The following is a 21,413-nucleotide window of genomic DNA, read 5'->3' on the forward strand; positions in this document are numbered from 1 at the left end:
AGAGGGAGGTGTTTTATCCTAGTTTTAAACTTTTTATATCACATGTTACTCTAGGTAATCGTGTCCATAAAACTTATATTGAGAATGGTCTAAGATACAACATATATATAGAACCTAAGTTCACGTATCACTCTAGTTAATCGTTTCAAACTTTTTATCTGCACACACTGCATGTACAGTACTGTCCAAACAAATGAACAAATGACAGCATGCACTACGTACGTGTACACAGCTGGTCCGTGCATGTATATACTAGCTAGTACATATTGCAACTAACTTGAAGGTACGACATATATATAGAACGTGCCATGATATCATATGAAGATTCTTTCGTTCTACCTCTAGCTGAATACGTACAGTAGAGTACACCCATGCATGTGACGATCGATCGACCGTGGCATCGGCACCCGCGATAGATGCATGCATGCTTATTGCACAGGATCCCATGATCTGATCTGACCACACGATCTCTCTCTCTCTCTCTCTCTATATATATATATATATATATGTATATATATATATACTCCAATGTTGTACTCCTCCAGTCCAGTATGTACGTACCACACTGTCACTGTACGTGTTACATACTATGCATATGCATGTGCCATTTACGTGAGCACGACCTGAACCTGATCGATCAATATATGGAGAGAGAGAGAGAGAGAGAAACACATTCCGTACGTGTATACTAATCCATCGGGTAGCAGCTGGTGTACGTACCTGCTGCAACTCATAGCTTCTGCTCTGCACAAGAGACTTTTAATTAATTTAGTCATGATTCATCTATATACTAATATACTATGTATTTTATATATGCATTCAGATTTATTAGCACACACAAATAATACTAGTCATAAGTAGGAAGTGTTGTAATATGATATGAAACAGATTGGAATATATTCTACTACTAGCTAGCTAGTAGTGACTAGTGAGATATACATTGATCGATCGGTCGGTCACACACGTTGATATATGCATGCCTGGTGGGTGAAGAATCTCCACGGGTTTTGTCCATACATACATTCGTACGTACATATAGATGAGATGAGTAAAGGCAGGCACAGCTAGCCAGCCTGACTCCTCACTTTTGCAACACACTTGCAGTTGCATGGATATCCGCCCGGCCGCTAACGTACATATGGATGCAAAGGCTTTGATTAGTTCCCAAATTTTTTTTCCAAAAACATCACATCGAATTTTTGGACACCTAAATAAATCATTAAACATAGATAAAAAAACTAATTACACAGTTATCTTAAGATGAATCTTTTGAGCTTAATTAGCCATGATTAGCCATACGTGCTACAGTAACTAACATGTGCTAATGACGGATTAATTATGCTCAAAAGATTCGTCTCGCGGTTTCTAGGCTAGCGGTGAAATTTATTTTTTCATTTGAGTCCGAAAACTCCTTCCGACATCCGATCAAACATTTGACGTGACACTTCTTCCAAAAATTTTCTCAATCTAAACACCACCAAAGTCCTACTGCCTGATCTCATCGATCGATCTCTCTAGGTAAATGTGAAGAACAGAAAGGCCCCCCCCATTATATATATATATATATATATATATATATATATATATATATATATATATATATATATATATATATATATAATGCATGTGTGCAATGTGTACCACATAATACTACCGTCAGGTGAGTGTAGAGGAGTATGGCTTTGTTTTTTCATTCTCGAATATTCCAACTATATATACTTTAATGGTACTATGGTGTTTTGGGATCCATCTGAACCAAATACAACAACTCTTGGCTATACTAGCGCAACAGCAACGTACTTTGCCAAATCTAAGGGGGTGTTTGTTTCTAGTGGCTAAACTTTAGTCCCTAGTCACATAAGATATTTGGACATTTATTATAAATAGTAAACGTGGTCTATAAAAAAAACCTATCCATAATCTTGGACTAATTCGTGAGACGAATCTAATGAGCCTAATTAATCTATAATTAGCGTATGTGATGCAACAATAAATATTTGCTAATTATGGATTAATTAGGCTCAAAAAATTCGTCTCGCGGATTAGCTCTCATTTATGAAATTAGTTTTTTATTAGTTTATATTTAATATTTCAAATTAGTGTCTAAACATCCGATGTGACATGAGGCTAAAAAGTTTAGCCCCATCTAAACAACCCCTAACACGTACCATAGCAAATTAATTGAATCTCTTATACTCATCCAGCTCTACACTAAACCTTTCAATAATTGGATTTGTGGCCATCGTCTTCGACCTTCGGCTCAAGCTAGATGTGCCGGCAATGGCGATGGCCTGGCTACTTACTCGATCAACAAGCCCTCGATCGGGACCTACAACATTCAAGGACAGTGATAGATGATGGTTTGTGTAAAGGCAAGACCAAAATGGCATATCAAGGAGGCGTTAGAAATATGGCACATGCAAATCGAATTAATTGTGTTAAGATTGATGAAAAGAGGCAGGATGTCACAAAGTAGCTCCGCCTCCTTCCGTGGTAATTAGTACAGAGGAATGATTTAGGTCATACTTCCACCTGTTCTTAAATTAATAAAAAAAAGAAGTAGTGGTTGTGTGTAGGGATGGCAACGGATATATACCCGTCAGGTATTTAAAGAACGTTCAATATAATTGGCCCATACACATCCCGTTAGGGTATAGGTTTTTTCCGTCCCCATTCCCGATCGGGTAAAACGAACCCGACGGGTAACCCATACCCGAGTACATGCCCAATTGAGCGGGGGAGACGCCGACGGCCCAGCACAGAGAAGACGGTCGTCCGGGGAGGCATCGTCGAAGTGGAGGGCATGCGAAGTCGGGAGGTGGCGTGCGTGAGCAGGAGAGCGCGAGGGCGCCAGCACGTGGGCGGCGGCAACGACGGTGTGCGTGAGTGCAGCGATGGCATGTGCGTCAGCAGCGGAATGAGAGATGGAGAGTCCTTTGTGTGCCTATTAGGGTTAGCATTTTTTTATATGAAATTAAATGGGCTTGGGCCAATATATACCAACTGGGCATGTTTTGATATAAACATGAATACTAGTATTACCATAGCGGGTTCCCCAACAGATAACAGGGACGTGTATATATAGAACGTCTCCGTACCCGCCATGCCCGTTGAGTATAGATTCTTGTCCATTTTGATACTCGTGGGGAGAGATATGATCCCATATTCGTTCTTTAATGGAGCAAATACCGTCGAGTATTGTGTATCTTGGAGTAATTCAAGTTGTTCAAAAGGTGATGGGTATTTAGGAAGAAATCAGTTGGCTGATGAAATGAACAAACCTATGGAACATATATACTACTACATACTATTTCTATTTGTTATATCTTATTTTTTAAAAAAAAGAAATAAACGAAGTGGTGAGAGATAGTAGGTCCGCGTTTGACTCCCTAACTAAGTTAACTAATTTTCTGCGTGCACGTCTATTTTTATAAAAAAAATTCTATAGAATTTTTTTTTAAAAAAAAGACCCTTCAAACGAACGCGGCATAGGAGGGGTCGTGGGCAGAGAAAAATTACTCACTCGACATGCTAGTGTGTGTGGGGGGAGTGCAGGCAGGAGCGGTAAAAGAGGAGGAGGAGGCAGATGCACCTGAAAAGATTACTACGATCGATGGCAACATGCTGTTGTACAATTTGCAGTCGATCGATGTTGTTCTCGAGCCAAAAGCCAAAGCAAGCACATGTCGCTGGACAGACCTGCTGCATCTCTCTCTCTGCACAATATATGCGAGTACAGTATGAGTAGTAGTAAATACTGTATAAAGCCTGCAGCTGTCAAGTTAACAGTGGACCGCGTACTCCTACAGCCTTCCGTCCAATCCCATCCATCCGTCCATCTCTATTCTATATCCATCCATCAATCCCCAGCGTCCATCCCTGTCCCCGTCAGTTTGTCACCTCCCTATCTTTCATCCTGGACCACCATTATTTTTTATTATTCATGCATTTTCTCCATTGTTCCACACAATCAAACAACCATTACGGTTGTTTCGCCTGTGCGAGGAAAATTTTTGAAAGTCACGTTAAAAGTACGTTCAAAGTGGTTTTAGACGCGAATAGAAAAACGAATTTCACGATAAACCGCGAGTGAACCTTTTGAGCCTAATTAAACCGTCATTAGCATATATAGGTTAATGTAATACTTATTGCTAATCGTAGACTAATTAGGCTCAAAAGATCGTCTCATGATTTTTCCTATAACTGTGTAATTAATTTTTTGTTTCATGTCTAAAATTCGATGTGATTTTTTTAAAAAAATTTTAGGAACTAAACAATACCACAGCTTGTCGTTTAGTTTCACGTCACACTTTATCACTATTACAACATCTATCTTAATTAACATTATCAAATTCTTAGCCACACACTGGTAAAGCTAAAAATTATGTTATTGATAAGTGAGATTTAGTTTACTTGAAAGAAATCTTAACGGAACTGGGATCAGATCGAACCAAACAACTACTACAAGTATCAAACTCGATAAGTACTTGTATAGTGCAAATTATATGTTTTTTTCCTGCAGTATTTGCATTGTGCCAACGGTAATTCGCTGTAACAACCTATAAAAGTCACTAGACTCATTTTACTATAAAACCCTATAAGAGCCTGTGCCTCTACCCTATAAAAGTCAGATGATCAGTTGACGCGACACGATGACAATCTTCGACTTTAATAATTTCATCACCAGCTGGATTTAGCATCATGTCGCGCCAGCCACGTACTAACAGTAGCTGTTTTTCATTTAGGGATTTCCAGTTCGTTTCAGCTAATACTTTGGGGCTTCTTGGTTCCAAAAATTTTCACCCAAAAATATCACATTAAAACTTTAGACACCGAATAGAGTATTAAACATATAAAACGAAAAACTGATTGCACAGTTACGTGAGAAATCATAAAACGAATCTTTTGAGCCTAATTAGTACGTGATTAGTCATAAGTGCTACAATAACTCACATACGCTAATGAATGACTAATTAGGCTCAAAAGATTCGTCTCGCGGTTTCCACGCCAGCCATGAAATTCGTTTTCTCATTCATGTCCGAAAAACTCTTCCGACATCCGATCAAACGTCTGATGTGACATACAAAAATTTTCATTTCACCAACTAAACACCCTCTAACTAATTTGATCTGTCCATTCGAACTGAACTGAATTTAATTGGTACCCCCTCCTAGTTTCATAATTAGCATAGTTAACTTTTAGATTTATGTTTTATCCTTAGTCTTATTCAACTTTTTTAATCCAAATATGTAAAATTATAAATCATGTTTGAAGTTATTTTACTAATAAATCAAATCATAACAAATCAACCGATATTTAATTATATTTTTTTAATAAGATAAAGGATGAAAAAAAGATTAGTGATGTTAATTAAAAAACTGGAGGGACTATTACCTTTGACCAAAAATATAAGTATTCATATGATGTGTTTTCGTAGTATGAAATGGATGTGGATGAAAAGGTTTGGCAGATATAAAATATGAAGAATTTCTATAGAAAGTGATTAATGTGATAAATAGTAGCGTAAATATACTATAAATGCTTATATTTTAAACTAAAAATTTAAATACTAAAAATATTTATATTTTAAAACGGAGAAGTACGTGCGAGAGTCTGAGTCCATATGCATATTATGCACGCATGAATATGGACAGGAAAGTAGGCTGTGTTCTTTTGCCGGATTAGAAACCGGCGTGTAAATTGTCGGGATTAGCATATAATTAATTAGTTATTAGCTATAAAAAATTTTGAAAATAGATTCAAATGTTCTTTGAAGTAATTATCTTATAATTTATTTTTCAGAAATATACTTTTAACATTAGAGGAAATACAGTTACGAAAAACGAGATCACATATAAGAGTTAGGTAACTAAAACAAAAAGAACACGGCCAGTCTACTAGCTACCTGTAAAGAAGAAGACGACGTGTGGTGCTAGTAGTAGTAGCCGTCTAGTTAGCCAATCGAGGACGATATGCTCTGATTGGTTGGTGCATCGACGATCAGAGCGAGTTGAATAGTATATTTAGTTGTTCTAATTTATATATAGTCAATCTAATAGTTAATTTATACAATTGTAACGTACAAAACATCAATATATGGTCTCACATGCACATATTTTGTTTTGGAGCCCGCGTGTAGCTGGCTATAAATTAGTAATCCACCTCTCTTCTCTCTCCCATCTTATCTCTTTAAAATATGCTTATAGCCTGCTATTGTACGAGCAAGTTCAATAGTATAGCCAACTTTTAGCTCTAATTCATCTAAAGTCAATCTAATAGTCAACTTACCTACAAAACATATAGCATCATGTCCCACGTGTCAAACACATTGTGTATTGGAGTCCGTGCTGCAGCTGGGTACAAATTAGTAGCCCGCCACTCCTCTTCTCTCTTCTCTCTTATTAACTTAAAATATGTTTATAGTCTGCTATTGTACCTGCTCTTAGAGAAATATGATTAAAAAACTAATAGACTGTTTTATTGGAAACTATGTAGGGTACAGTACGTCTAATACTTCCTCTGTCGAGAAAGAGCTTGTTATTTAGATGAATCTTAATAAACACTTGTTCAAATTTATGGATCAAACTTTAAGTTTTAATCGGATAGTGTTTTCTGAGAGAGTATATGTTGGGACGTTAGCGTTCAAGTATGTATGTATTAGCTACTCCATTCTTTCTAAAAAAACATCATGTTTTAGAGCATATGTTTTCCAAACATGAAAATTTTTATAGTAAGCAATGCACTGTACTACGTGTTTTCCATACAAATAATTCTGGATTAACGAGACGGTGTTTTGCAAGCTAGCGCTGCGCGGAAATCCATGTTGATATATGGGTGGCGGGATGGGATGAGTGAGCTGCATGCATGGAAACATGTTGGTGACAGCGATCGAGGTTTGATTGGATGTAAGCTAGCTTGGTAGGATCGTGATGAATCCGGCCGGGCAGGCATGCACCTGCTTTTGCATGCTACCGTCCAATTACTGCCTGCCTGCGAATCATCCATCCACCATTGCTACTGTAATTCTCAACTCTTTCAATTCGGTGGTGATTCTTACATTTTCAACAAAAAAAAAAGCTAGCTAAACGATATATTTATAAATAAAAATTAATTTATGAATAATATATATCAATATATATGTATATATTTTTAGCGCTCTAAAAGCCATTTTAGTGAAAGAACCACAGAATTATTTTTAAATTAAAGATGAAAATTTAAATTTTGTGTTATAGGTATAACCATAGGCTAAAAAATATCGCTAGCTTGCTTCTCGATCTCTGTACTGCGCTACGTACTGTGCCGTGTGTGAGCGAATCCCTGGCCAGGTGAAGACAACATCTGATTACGATTAAACAACACACGATAATAAACAGTGATAATATTATCCAAACTCAATGTCTAGGTAAATAATTACACATGCAAAATAAGAAAGAAATTATCTATCTTCCACTTATTAACTACTATTTTCGTCCACAAACTTAGCTATCTATTTGGTTAAATACATAGCCAGAAACATGGTTATATTTTAGAACAGAAATACTAGCGTTTTACAAATTTGAAATTAAAGTGAATATATATATATTAGTTTGACACTTTGGCTAAAATCAAAATTACTTATAACAAGAAATGAGGTGAGCATTAATTACTCCCTCCATATATATTTTTATATATGACGCCGTTGACTTTTAGGTTTACGTTTGACTTTTCGTCTTATTCAAAATTTATGTTCAAGTATGCAAAATTATAATACATACTTAAAGTTTCTATGCAAAATTTACGTTTGACTTTTTTTCTCTACAAGCTAGCAATAAAAGTTATTTTAAATTATTATAAATTTGATTTATTTTAAATTATTCATCACCAAAACGTCCAACCGCGTTACGTTTCAAGTATATATACACTTAGGCAATCTAAACGAATACGTGGTTATAACTCTTCCTTAATCTTTATATTAGTGATAATTATATCTTATATTAAGGTCATAATGTAATATAAACAAGTAGTTTGCATATATACTAACAGCAGCAGCAGCTAGTAACAGCAAAAAAGCCTCAGACTCAGAGCGCATGCAGGACACGAGATCGGCATGCTAGCTTGCTGCCAAGTAACTACTCGACACGTCGACTATTTATGTCCGCCAGCTGGAGCAGTGGTACCTGCCTATAGCTGCGTTCTGTACTTACCATATAAAAGCTCCGTCGTTTATAAGCGTACGTTGAAAGGAAAAGTCTAGTATCGACTCTTATTTTCTTTATGTCAGAAATTCTAACTTATTTTATTAACGTAGGTACGGTGTAGAGTCATGTATGATTTTTTTATTAATATAATAAAATATTTTTTATTACTCTTCTTTTTTTAATCTATCTTATGCAAAAAAAGTCTTAAATAAACTAAGAGTCGACTCTAAGTCGTTGCCATACGTAACAACCGTTTTTCTCTTTTCTTCACTCTCTTTTTTCCATATCAGCAATTTTGCATATGTGATGTTTAAAAGAGTCGGCTAATAAGCACCGTTGTACATGCTCTAAAAGATTACGAGGAGAAATATGTTATATTTAAAGATGGATGTAATACATATCAGTAGCAAGTTAGTACTAATGGTAATTATATGTTCATATATAAAAGTACATAGCTGGAGCATCCATGGTGTGATTTTGAGTGCTTTTAATCAAGTGTCAAGTACATTGAGATCATTTATCTAAGAACTTATAAATCAAGTAGCAGTCTTAAATTATCATGTTAGTCCCTAACATTCTATAAGAATTTAAGGTTTTAAGCTTAACACCATCAAAACCAAGTTTTAACTAAAATATCTCCAACCTCCCCTTTTATCTTTCGTTCACTCTCATTCCTCACAATCCCCCTGCTCCTTCGGTGCCCCTCTCTCTGGTGCCACCCACTCCTCGCCTCACACCCTTTTCTCTTTGCATTGCACATCGATAGAGATGGAGTGAAACCTTTACCCAATATTGCTTTCTTAGTGTTGTATGTCGAATACCTATGTATGTCTAGGGCACCCGTGTCTTTTGTAGGGCACAAGTTATATAACCTGTCAAGAACGCTCATCGTCTCTCCCTCACATGCTCTCCCTTCTTCACTGTGACAGAGTTCTTATATGGTGGGCTGAGGCCACATGTCAGATAGGAACACCGCACGTTCATCCTTTGCTGTAGCAGGTGCTTACTTACAGGGACGGATTCAGCGTGGGGCTACGAGTGCTTCATCGATCCTCCCTGCAAGCTGGATCCTACATGGTAAATAGAGGAGAGGGGAGAGGGAGAAAGAGGAAGAGGGGTCGAAGAAGAAGAAAGGTACCTAGCCCCTCGGCAAAAAAAAAAAAAAAAACAATTCTAGAGGTGGCTCTGCTTAATTACTTGTGCCGTTTGGGAATATGATACGGATCGTTCCATTGGTACTGATATGTTTGGAAACGAATTCGATGGAGCGGCTTGGTGTGTTTGACCTGATGGAAGGAACGTCAACGATCGATGAAAAGGCTGCATTGCATGCAGGTTTGCTCTGTTTGATCATCTGCGTGAGCAGTGCCTCCTGAACACTCTGTATATATAATATACTGCTCTGGCGGCTGCGCAGTATGCATGCATGAGCTGGAGAGCAGGCCGTTGCCGCTGCCATGGCCTGTCGGCCGCCGGCTGCTCTGCTGGACTTTGACGTGGAGTCTCTCTGCTGCACCTGCAGGGTTTGTTGGACAGCTACTGATTAGTACTAGTACAATACTCCTACTACTACTAGCTGATGATCGACGAGATGGGATGGCCAGCTCTCGCTCTCGCTCTCTCCAATTATTTTGCTGACACATGCCCGCCCCGTGCCTTTGAAGGTACATCCTTGGATTTGCATCTTTGAAGGTAGTAGGTACTAGTAGTAAAAAGATCCATTATATTACCAGTTAAATTAACCTGAAAATAGATTAAGTTCCAGCTAGCGGCCAGGTTGCATGATAATGATACAGTAGTGTTTCCATAATCGTCACGGCTTGAGTTTGGTAGAGTAACAATCGCCAATGGCAGCGACGCCATCATCCCTATTACCTGATGCTGCAGTGCGTGCGGGAGGGAGAAGACCAAGAAGAGGAGTCCGCGCGGAGGCAACCGCCACGATATGGGCCCACAGCAATTTTATCTAGCGGGTGGCCCAAGAGATTACCGCCACGATCCAGGCCGTAATTACGAGTGGGCCAGATGCCACAATTCAATATGGGCCAAAATGTGGGTCACGGAGGAGGTTAATTGGGCCAGGTTGGGTCGGAGGCTGAGCCTGCTCTTTCTTACACTCGACATGCCAAAGCAATGCAAATCCACAGCTTACCACTCTGCACTCCCTCGATCTGAAGTTGCCACAAATATTACTTGGGTTTTCAATAATACTAGTATCGTTATATATTACAAACTAATACTCCATAGTATCGCTATATTATATAATTCCAGTATAATGCGTAATGTTATAAATTAAGAAAATGGAGGTACGGTAGTAAGATTTGTACTGAGAAGAGATCCACTGTTAGTAACTAACACTCATATATTTTTGGCATTTCCCCCCATTTTATTATCACTTATCCTCCCACCTACGTCTACCATTTACTTATTAAGGGCACTATAATATTTTTTTTCTTAACTTTTATTTACGCTAAATAAAATAAAAATATTTATATATTTTTAATGAAATTATTTATATTTTAAAAACAATAATATAATAATGCGCTGCGCGCACGCGTTGACGCTATAATACATTAACTGGCTAAAATCTACTAGTGTCTTTACCATCCGGTAAATTCTAACTGGTAGCCTTAGGATGCACGCATGCGACACCTACGCAAACTAACGTATAACCACGGAGCCAGCTAGCTGTATATATACTGCTCCATCTGTTTTATAACTTTTTTTGTCATATTTAATATGTATATTGTATCTAAATATGTACACAAATTAGATATATTAATCAATAAATTTTTAAAAGACTGAAATTAAATATATTATGAAATGAAGGGAGTAACAAAATATACGTGCAATACATGCAAACGACATGTCGTAATGGTCCAGCTCGGCTAAGGCCAAGTAATCCCATCACATATACTCCTATCTGCAGCTAGCCATGCATGCATATGCAAGTTGCTCATACAGCATGCATACCTATCCCCCTCAGCTCTGACTTTACTATTGATCGATCGGCTGTTCACTATATACACTACAATCTTCTTTTCGCTTCTATTTTTACGTATAAATTGAAATTAAATTTTCAGTTATTTTTTTATCATATTTTATTTTTTAACCATGTCTTAGATCGTTAAGAATATATATATATATAATTTATTTTTAAATTATTTTTTTACAAATACAATCACCTCTATCCATGCTAAATTGCTATGTACGTACACTGTATATGCAGTCAGTCAGAGATTCGGGCGGCCGGTTAGCTTAAATTATTACTCCTTCAGGCCAATAATTCATGGTTGAAATAAGATCTGGATCAAACTTTGAAAACTTTACCTATGAATAGTTTTTAGAATATTTAGCTTGAAGATGCTAAAACGATGTTTATAAATGAGCCTTAAAAACTTTAAATAAGTATTTTTTTAATTTTAATTTTATATATTGTAATATATAGAAAACCATAGTAAAAGAGTTACTATGAAAATAAAATCATATTTTCTCTGTTTCATATTGTAAGACTTTCTGACGTTTACTACATTACATTTATATATATGCTAATAAATCTAGACACATATATAAAACATATACATTAATATATATAAATGAATCTAGACAAATCCAAAAATTCTTATACCATGGAGTGGTATTTTAGAGACCATGTCGTTGCTTAAAATAACATGTATTACTAAAATGGATGGAATAATTGAGCAAAGGTTATGCATGCATGGTCGGGTGAGTACTGTCGTCTGACTCGATCGATCAGTATATATATACGAGTGTAATACTGGCTAGCTAGCTAGTCGAAATCGATCACTCACTCGCATGCATATGCAGCCATTGCACACGACAAATTAAGCTAGCTATACTGTGTGTCACGCATCACACTGCATGGAGGTAACATGCAAGCAAAGCATGCAAAGAGAGATCGAGATGGAGCAGCACGCACAGGGTTATGGAGGGCAGAGTACTTAGGCAGGTAGCTGCAGGGTCAACCCCTTGTTGTCGTATCCCATGGCTTCTCCTTAATTAATTCCCCTTGGTGCTTTGCTCCCCACTGTCAGTGCCCCCACCTCAATTCTAGCTTCATCATCGATCCACCGCCCAAAAGGTCAACCCCGCCCCTCCTCTTCCTTGCAACATTACTGTTACTGCTACTCTTATACTCTATATCACATCTACATCTGTTAATATCTCTGTTTTACGATATAAGATTCTTTTAACATTGACTAGATTTATATGATTGCTGATGAATCTATCCATATATGTAAATAATATATATTATGTCATGTTTGTTTCAGCTAGAGATTATTATAATATAGATTATTGAGTGGGATTGCAGTAATCTAAGATTATCATAAGCTAAAGTATAGAGAAATGATAAAGAAATGTAACAGTATCTAATGGAAGTGGGTCTAAAGTCACCCAATAATCTTACAAAATCACTTTTGGATGAGCTTACCAGATTAGAGTAATTTAGGTTCTACATTGTAATAATCTATTACAATAATCTACTTATTTGTTTTTTGTGGTATCTATTTATTTGTTTCATCTTGCTTATCCCAAGCTAAATCAAACCTCGCCATGAATCTCGCCATGGTTAAAAGTGTGATCTCAGCTCGGTAATTATTGTTTGCTGGGCATGCATGCATGCATAAATGTGTGATTGCCGGCCCATCATGCAGGCATCGACAAGTAATTAATTAAGATGGGTCAGTGAGTCTCATGCATGCAGGCATATGCATAGGAAGGAAGGACAATGCATGCATGACTAACCATGCAAATTAATTTAATCAAATTGCGCGGCAACAAAGTCAACCTCCAAAGGCAAGACGCCAAGGGAGGTAGATCTGTATTCTTCCCTTCCGTCGGATCATATCTCGGCTGTGCATGCGTACAAACTCATTACCATATATACTCTATTTTTATTTTGTTTGGATTTGGTACGGTGATAGATAGGCAGGCTCCTTCACAAGAATTCATCAATCATGTATATCACCTTGACCCTTGTGCCTGTATTGCAGCAGTAGTTTCCATTTAGCAGATTAATTTTCAAGTAAAGATAGGCTCTATTCTGTTTTTATTATCGATTATGAATTATCATCAGATCTCAAGCTCTTAAACAATATGTTTTGTGCAAAGAAAAATATCTATTTAATCATAAACCAAAATTTAATTTTACTGTTATACCCTTAGATAGCTACTTCCTCTATCACTAAATATTTGATATCGTTGACTTTTTTATACACGTTTGACTATTCGTCTTATTTATTTTTTTAAAATATATAAAGCTATATATATATTTAACCATAAATGGAATGATAAAAAACAATTAATAATTATATAATTTTTTAAATAAAACGAATTGTCAAACGTATATATTAAAGATGGATAATGTAGACCGAGAATCTTACCATAACAAGAACCTGGCATAATAGGGTGGCCAAATGTCCTCCCAACCGGCCGGGGCTTTCCTCTGTTTTACGGTTTTACCACTAGTTTTTAAGGTGTTTACAGTATATATAAATGGCCACTGAGAGTTATAATTATGCAATAAAGATATAAATGGTCGCTGAATATTCAAAGTTTTGGCAGAATTACAATCGATCACATATCCAAAAGTATGTGACGTAGCCAGATGGAGATTGCCAGGGTACTTAATTGGCACGTATGCAAATAACTTTGCTGATGTTTGTGTTTGGCCAAAGTGATTAAATTATATATTAAGAAGCAGATCAGCTTGTCCTCATTCCTCCATTTATTCATGCGGCTCGACAACTTTGTAGGGCTCTTTTTAGGGGACACAGGATATTATGAGATTAGGTAGTATCCAGCTGCTACCTTAGCCTGCTGCAGTTGCTTAATTAATTAGTTCTTTCTTCTCCGGCCACATATTCAGCATACTTATGATAAATTAATTTCATCAGTGTGGTGGTTGATTAATTAGTTGCATGCTCCTGCAGAATAGTTATTCCATCGATCATATCTATCGGAACAGACATACCTAGCCTTCAATATATGCTTTCTAGTACATATATATTCCACCGTTTAACGGCGTTGATTTTTTATATATGTTTAACTACTCATCTTATTTAAAAAAATACATAATTATTAATTATTTTTATATCATCTCATTTATTGTTATATATACTTTTATGCAATATAATACTGCACGCAAGCAGTAGCTAGCTACTAATTATTGGAGAGCTTCAAATCGATCAGAGAATAATTAGGAGCAGCTACTGAGAAAAAAGTGTGCATATATGCATGCATTATATATAATAATGGTTGAAACTCGATCAAACAGAGGCCTGCCGTCCAATCATAGACGCTAGCTTTAGTGGTTGACAATTGCATTAGTTGCACCATTGTCTGTGTTGGGTCAGTTGGTTTCATCGATTAATTGTCAGTTCTTGGCTATACTAGATGCAGTAGTGCCCTAAACATGCATGCATGTACACATCTTCATATACTATATAATTTCATCTTCCAACGTCCCATGCATATATATTGAGCTAGCAATTAGCTAGCTGGACTATTTCTAGTTAAGGGCAGGCCGGGATATGAAATCTCAATCAAAGGGCACCTACTACGTTACCTGCACCCAGTTTCAATCCAATTCATTTGGGCCTGCTTCAACTTGCACCACTTGAATTAACTGTGTCACACTGCACGTAGTACTCAACGTAATACTCCAGGTTTTGTTTGAGATCAGTGAAAATATAATTAGAACTTTTTTATCGTCTTTAAAAAGTATATCAAGCTACTACATTCTTCAGTATAAAAATTTTAGTAACTTGAAATACCATGTACACTAATTATTTTTGATACCTTAAGTTATCTGTCACGGATGGTAAAAAAGTGCATATAATTAATTGAGGAGGTAATTAACGCTCCATCCATGAGGGGTGTATTGGTCATTTAATTTGGGAAGATGATGAAGAAGAGCTTAATTAGCTCGCTCTCTCACTATATATACACGCATACCGTGGGCTGGGGTTGGTGAATCAATGAACTAGTCACACTAGCTATCTGACCAGCCTGCAATATAGTATACTCCTAGCTAGCTATCTAGCTTGAAACTTGGAAGAGGATTAAGCAAAGTAAAATAGCTTAGCAGTTAGGTCGTGATGGAGGCCATGCAGGAGAGCGGCGAGTATTGGCGCGACGACGATGTCGGGGAGGAGCTCTTGAGAGAGCTCCTCGACGGAACCGGCGCCAACGCCGCCGTGCATTCCACCAACTCCAGTTCCAAGGAGGAAGAAGAGGATCAGGAGGAGGTAGGATATTTGGCAGCAGCGGACGAGCAGCTGCAAGGGGCGCCGGCTTGCCGGCGGCGTCGGGAGCCCATGGTGAACAAGCTCATCTCCACGGTCTATTCGGGCCCAACCATCAGCGACATCGAGAGTGCTCTCTCCTTCACCGCCGGCGGCGACCAGCAGCTGCTCGCCGACGGCCACAAGTACACTACCCCAGTGTAAGTATATACTATTAATTAATTACACTCGCTGACATAGTGTATATATACATGAGGAGATTAATTAATTGGTGGATATATAAATGAGACAATTAAATGAATAAACAAATACAGGGTTTTCTCGCCGGAGAAGACGTTGAGCAAGACGATGGAGAACAAGTATACTCTGAAGATGAAAAGCTGTGGGACTAATGGTGGGCTCGCTGATGATGGGTACAAATGGAGAAAGTATGGCCAGAAATCCATCAAGAATAGCCCCAACCCCAGGTAAACATATCATCAGCTGGTAGTAGCTAGCAGATCAGGCGGCTCAATTAATCACTAGCTACTGATATATATATATATCGATGTTGAGAAGAACCGGATTAATTAAGAGAGGTGCTAGTTTAGGTAGCTAGCCATGCCCATCATATGCAGCGTAGGCCTCAAATGGCATGTGGAGTTATGTTCCTTCTGATCGAGGACAAAGAACACCATCCAGACGTGTCGATCGTTCGTCTGTGTTAATTTGAAGTTAATTTAATATGTAACATATGCATGGATATATGCAGGAGCTACTACCGGTGCACGAACCCGCGGTGCAACGCGAAGAAGCAGGTGGAGCGCGCTCTCGACGAACCGGACACGCTACTCGTCACCTACGAGGGTCTCCACCTGCACTACACCTACTCCCACTTCCTCCACACCACCCACCTGCAGCAGCAGCACCACCACTTCGCCGCCTCCAACTGCAAGAAGAAGCCCAAGCTGCACCTCCACGACGACCCCCCGCCTCCTCCTCCTCCAGCTCCGGCGCCGGAAATGGACATGACGACGATGATACAGAGCTTCAGCCAACAGCCGCCGTCGGGCGCCGCCGCTGCTCATGATATGGTGGACGATTGTTACAGCAGCTGCAGCTTGATGAGCCTGGACGAGGCCGGCGGGCTCCTGGAGGACGTGGTGCCGCTTCTGGTCCGCCGCCCCAGCTGCAACTACTCGCCGCCCGTCACCTACACCTCGGACAACGACGGCTCCTCCCCCTCGACGTCTCCGTCTCCGTCCATCTCCTCCTCCGTCTCCAGCTGGAACACTACTCCCATGTCGCCCTGCATCGACATGGCCATACTCTCCAACATCTTCTAGCTACCTAGTTTGCTACTGCTAGCACCAATAATATATACTCGTATAATTAATTGTATTCTGCATGCATATGAAATTTTATATATATTAATCCCTAGTAAGTATAGATAGGTATATATATGCATGTATTCGTGTGTACGTAGTACTATAATATAGCTCTAGTTGTTGCATGCTTTTGCAACTGATCTATCGATCGAAAGGTTTATGTATGACGTACGTATCATCATATCATACGGAGTAGTATAGTATAGAACTAGTACTATATGTATGTACGTAGGTCGATATATACGATCTACGGAAGGAAATTAATCTAGCTATATGCATGCTTTTGCCAGAATAAATGGCGTCACAATAATAATCTCCACATGTTATATATATGTCAACTATATATTGATATTTGCATATACGGAGTATTTTCTAAAGGATGCGTCCATCGTGTTTGTGCTTCAGATTTCTCAGCGGCAGCGGTAGTAGCAAATCTCTCAAGGAAAATGAAATGGGATTTGGGCCTTATTATGGTTGGCCCAACATAGCACCAGCCTTCTAAATTCAGGCCTTTTTAATTTTACACCTTATTATGCAAGCGAGCCTTGGGCTTGCAATCTCTATGGGCCTAGATGGTGGGCCCCGCATGGCATAGAGAAGGATTGGCCAACCACAACGGCTACTCGGTGGGGCCCACTGTCATAGGGAGACGGCTTCTCCTAGAAAAGGAACTAGGGCCGAAGTGACCGTTGCTGCCACGGCGCTCTCCTCTCCTCCTCGTCGCCGGCGATCTCTCCTCTCTCTCTCGATGGCGGCGGACGCGTCCCCCAAGGCGGCGCCGCCGCGCCTCAACGTGCCACCGGCGATGGCGGGGGGGCTCCGCCTCGACCCCGCCGTCGCGTCCCCCGCCCGCCTCCTCCTCGACGTCCCCAAGACGCCATCGCCGTCCAAGACCACCTACAGCGACCGCTTCATCCCCTGCCGCTCCTCCTCCCGCCTCCACAACTTCGCCCTCCTCGACCGGGCCTCCCCCGGCTCCGGCGACGACGCTCCCTACTCCCGCCTCCTCCGCGCCGAGATCTTCGGCCCGGACTCCCCCTCGCCAGCTCCCTCCTCCCCCAACACCAACCTCTTCCGGTTCAAGACCGACCATCCCTCACCCAAATCGCCCTTCGCCGCAGCCGCCGCCACCGCAGGCCAGCTCGACTGCACCGCCGGCTCCGCCGAATCCTCCACGCCGCGCAAGCCGCCCAGGAAGGTCCCCAAGACCCCGCACAAGGTCGCCCGCCGCTCCCATCTCCTCTTGCTGCTGCTGCTTCTTCTTGGGCATTTCCACAAACACCCACTGCGCGACTACTACTACTACTCTACAGTTGATGGGTTGGGATTCTCAACAATCGTTGCGTTCCGTGTGTTCTCAGGTGCTGGACGCGCCGTCGCTGCAGGACGACTTCTACCTGAATCTTGTCGACTGGTCGTCTCAGAACATGCTCGCCGTCGGCCTGGGTAATTGCGTCTACCTCTGGTCGGCCTCCAATAGCAAGGTCACCAAGCTCTGCGATTTGGGGCCGCGGGACAGCGTCTGCGCCGTGCACTGGACGCGAGAAGGCTCCTACCTCGCCATTGGCACCGGCCTTGGAGATGTCCAGGTTTCCCCTTCTCATCTCAGCTCCTGAATAAATTGCCTACAGCATTTGTTGTCTTCATCAATTTATTTCTCAAATTCTCTAGGTACAAACATGACTTCATATACAGATCAATGTAGTTCAAATATTAAGAACTCCTGAGCTAATGCAATTTGCGCTATTAAAGATTTTAAACACAAGCCGTAGTGCTAAAATTCCAAACTTTTAGTTGCTTCTACTACTAACTATCACTACCACAACAAATAGTTACCTCTTTCAAGTTTCAATGTGTCAATTATGTGTATGACAGTTTTGTTTGCACATCTCAAACTACTTATGTTTGAATTAGCCTACAGTATTGTTGAGCTCTGTGGATTTATTCTTGGTTATCGAGAATTTGATGCAAATATATACTTCAACAGATTTGGGACAGCTCTCGCTGTAAACGGATTAGGAATATGGGAGGACATCAAACACGGACTGGTGTATTAGCATGGAGCTCCCGAATCTTGTCCTCCGGAAGCAGGGACAAGAATATATTGCAGCATGACATCCGTGTCCCAAGTGACTATATCAGCAAGTTCACAGGGCACAGATCAGAGGTTAGACTTCCAACAATTTCCCAAGGCATACGTCTGGAAAATAACTCACTGAAAAGCAAATTAAAAGCATCCTATGTAACAATAAGATTTCAGAACCTTTCTACGTGCATGAAGTGACAATTTTCTTTTGTCAGGTCTGTGGCCTGAAATGGTCGCACGACGACCGTGAGCTTGCATCGGGTGGAAATGATAACCAGCTGCTAGTATGGAACCAACGTTCGCAGCAGCCAGTATTGAGACTGACAGAACATACAGCTGCGGTTAAAGCAATAGCATGGTCACCACATCAGCAAGGCCTCCTGGCATCAGGTGGTGGGACTGCTGATAGGTGTATCAGGTTCTGGAACACGGTTAATGGAAATATGCTGAATTCAGTTGATACAGGCAGCCAGGCAAGTAGTTCTGAACAAGCCTCTAAGCTACCTGAATTTTTACTGTCATCCTCACCAGCTGCTTTCTGTTTTCAGGTTTGTAATCTTGCCTGGTGTAAAAATGTAAATGAGCTTGTGAGCACTCATGGGTATTCCCAAAACCAAATCATGGTGTGGAAGTACCCGTCTATGTCAAAGGTAAGCTTAAAATAGCTGTGGGTCGTCAAGCCTCCTAATTCACCACCAGTTAGACAACTGAGTATCATGTAATCACTCATTCAGATAAAACCTGAAAAAGGCTGAAAGTTATGTGACTGATTTCTCTTAGGATTGCTTCTGAAAAACTCGTTTTCTTTCTGTGGGCTGAGACATTGACTTAAGGATTGCTTAAACACTTAAAAGGATAACAATATCAATATGGTTACAAACCCAAGTGAAGTATTTCACAAGGGGCTACATTCATCTGTATTTTCAGACAAGGATAAGAGTAGAGGGTTTCCTTTGTACTTTTAATATCTTTTTGAGAAAGATTCCTGCTAGTACAATATCACTAAGTATTGAATATTTTCGTAAACAGGTTGCTACCCTAACCGGACACACGCTGCGTGTGCTTTACCTTGCAATGTCACCTGATGGACAGGTAAATCTTTTTCCAAACTGCACACCATGTATGCAGAAAAATATTCCTGGGAATTCTCCTAAGCGGTGCATATTTTTCATTTGCAGACAATAGTAACAGGAGCCGGGGACGAAACCCTCAGATTTTGGAATATTTTTCCTTCAATGAAGACTCAGGTAAGGCATCTAGTGTTGAACACATATTTTATTTCTTTTTGTTACTTGTAGCTTAAACTGCCATATTGTCTGCAACAGGCTCCAGTTCGTGATATTGGACTCTGGTCATTCTCAAGAAGCCACATTCGGTGACCATAACATGAGTCAAAGAAGATGCATATGTTTGTGTGAAACATATTTTTTCTGAACTTGTGCAGTTCTTCAGCGATTTGTAAATTGTGGGGCCTAATCATTCATTAATTGTTTGTGTGCATGTGTGTGTTGTGAGAGTGTGAGAGAAAAGGAGAATTCATTAACATAAGTTACATAACTAATTGTTTGTACTAGAAGCTCATAAGTCGGCTAGTTTCTTGTTTGGAATTTCATTGCAGAGAGAAACAAGGGCCTTGTAATTTATCGTAAACTAGTGCTTGTATTATTGTCACACACTTTGTAGAACTTTGATGACTTCAAACTGGATCAAACCTCTGGGATTATGTTTATGCCTTGAGCAGTTGAGCTGTAAAGAAACAGGATGCTGCTGCATTCAGACTAGTTAAGCTGTATAATTCTTGTTGCTTCGTTGCATTATTCTGCAGACGGGTAAACGGCATCCGATGCTGAGATGGTTCTAGAGAAAGAAGAGTAAGATGGAATTTGGGGATGCCTTTGAGCCGGCGTAAAGGAAAAGACCAGACCAGCATGGTCGGTGCAACACCGAGCTAGGCTTGGTCCAAAGCGTGTTTTTGTGGTATGATACTATTGAATTCTTGGCCAAGAAGACCTTCTCGATGATGATCTTTCTTTTTTGTGACCATGCTTCTTCCTCCGTCACAACTTCAGCTTTATTTTATGAAAGTATAAACTATTACATTATACATATAAAAAACGGTTTCTTGTGCTCCAGTAACACGCGGCAGCCTGCAGTGAGCCATGGGTGCACATGAAAAGTGGTTTGACAGGTTGGTGCCGAACTGCCGATGCAAATGCAAGAAGCAATTCAATCCATCATCCAGTTGCGTTGCACCAGCTGTGATATCATAATGCTTCTTCTGTTCTTTCAATACCAGGCTGCTACTCCTCTTGTAATAAGTGAGTTTTGATACAAACAACAAAGACCATTTCTTCCTTAACTTATTTATTTATTCTATTGTAAGAATTCTTGTTGCTGTTTGGAGCAAGAAGCCAAGGGAAGGCTGAAACTTTGGTTTTGGGCAACCATAGCTCTCGCTGCTCTGTTTTGTGGAGCAGATTAGAACACATAACTGGATCTTTCAGAAAAAGAGAAG

At 39.8% G+C, this 21,413-nt stretch overlaps 2 protein-coding genes across 2 annotated transcripts; both read left to right on the forward strand.

Moving 5' to 3' along the window:
- Positions 1 to 15,301: 15,301 nt before the first annotated feature.
- Positions 15,302 to 16,947, forward strand: LOC102703000. Its single transcript, XM_040522265.1, has 3 exons — positions 15,302 to 15,645; positions 15,760 to 15,912; positions 16,197 to 16,947. Exons 1-3 carry the CDS (start codon positions 15,308 to 15,310, stop codon positions 16,768 to 16,770), a joined length of 1,065 nt encoding a protein of 354 aa, XP_040378199.1. The 5' UTR covers positions 15,302 to 15,307; the 3' UTR covers positions 16,771 to 16,947.
- A 576-nt stretch (positions 16,948 to 17,523) lies between these two features.
- On the forward strand, positions 17,524 to 20,669 carry LOC102703274 (protein FIZZY-RELATED 3). Its single transcript, XM_006646675.3, has 8 exons — positions 17,524 to 18,031; positions 18,174 to 18,401; positions 18,800 to 18,979; positions 19,114 to 19,371; positions 19,447 to 19,548; positions 19,928 to 19,990; positions 20,077 to 20,145; positions 20,224 to 20,669. The coding sequence occupies exons 1-8, from the start codon at positions 17,561 to 17,563 to the stop codon at positions 20,275 to 20,277; spliced, it is 1,425 nt and encodes a 474-aa protein (XP_006646738.2). The 5' UTR covers positions 17,524 to 17,560; the 3' UTR covers positions 20,278 to 20,669.
- Positions 20,670 to 21,413: the final 744 nt, after the last annotated feature.

The sequence above is a fragment of the Oryza brachyantha genome, chromosome 1 (genome assembly GCF_000231095.2).
Source record: "Oryza brachyantha chromosome 1, ObraRS2, whole genome shotgun sequence".
NCBI classification, from domain to species: Eukaryota; Viridiplantae; Streptophyta; class Magnoliopsida; order Poales; family Poaceae; genus Oryza; species Oryza brachyantha.

What these genes read in the sequence shown, in the direction of transcription:
- LOC102703000 (XM_040522265.1), top strand. Translation starts at nt 15,308, where the DNA reads ATGCAGGAGAGCGGCGAGTATTGGCGCGACGACGATGTCGGGGAGGAG. An exon ending in CACAAGTACACTACCCCAGT is followed by an intron (nt 15,646 to 15,759) that starts GTAAGTATATAC and finishes AAACAAATACAG; the next exon opens with GGTTTTCTCGCCGGAGAAGA. An exon ending in AAGAATAGCCCCAACCCCAG is followed by an intron (nt 15,913 to 16,196) that starts GTAAACATATCA and finishes GGATATATGCAG; the next exon opens with GAGCTACTACCGGTGCACGA.
- LOC102703274 (XM_006646675.3), top strand. Translation starts at nt 17,561, where the DNA reads ATGGCGGCGGACGCGTCCCCCAAGGCGGCGCCGCCGCGCCTCAACGTG. An exon ending in TCCCCAAGACCCCGCACAAG is followed by an intron (nt 18,032 to 18,173) that starts GTCGCCCGCCGC and finishes GTGTGTTCTCAG; the next exon opens with GTGCTGGACGCGCCGTCGCT. An exon ending in AGTACCCGTCTATGTCAAAG is followed by an intron (nt 19,549 to 19,927) that starts GTAAGCTTAAAA and finishes TTTCGTAAACAG; the next exon opens with GTTGCTACCCTAACCGGACA.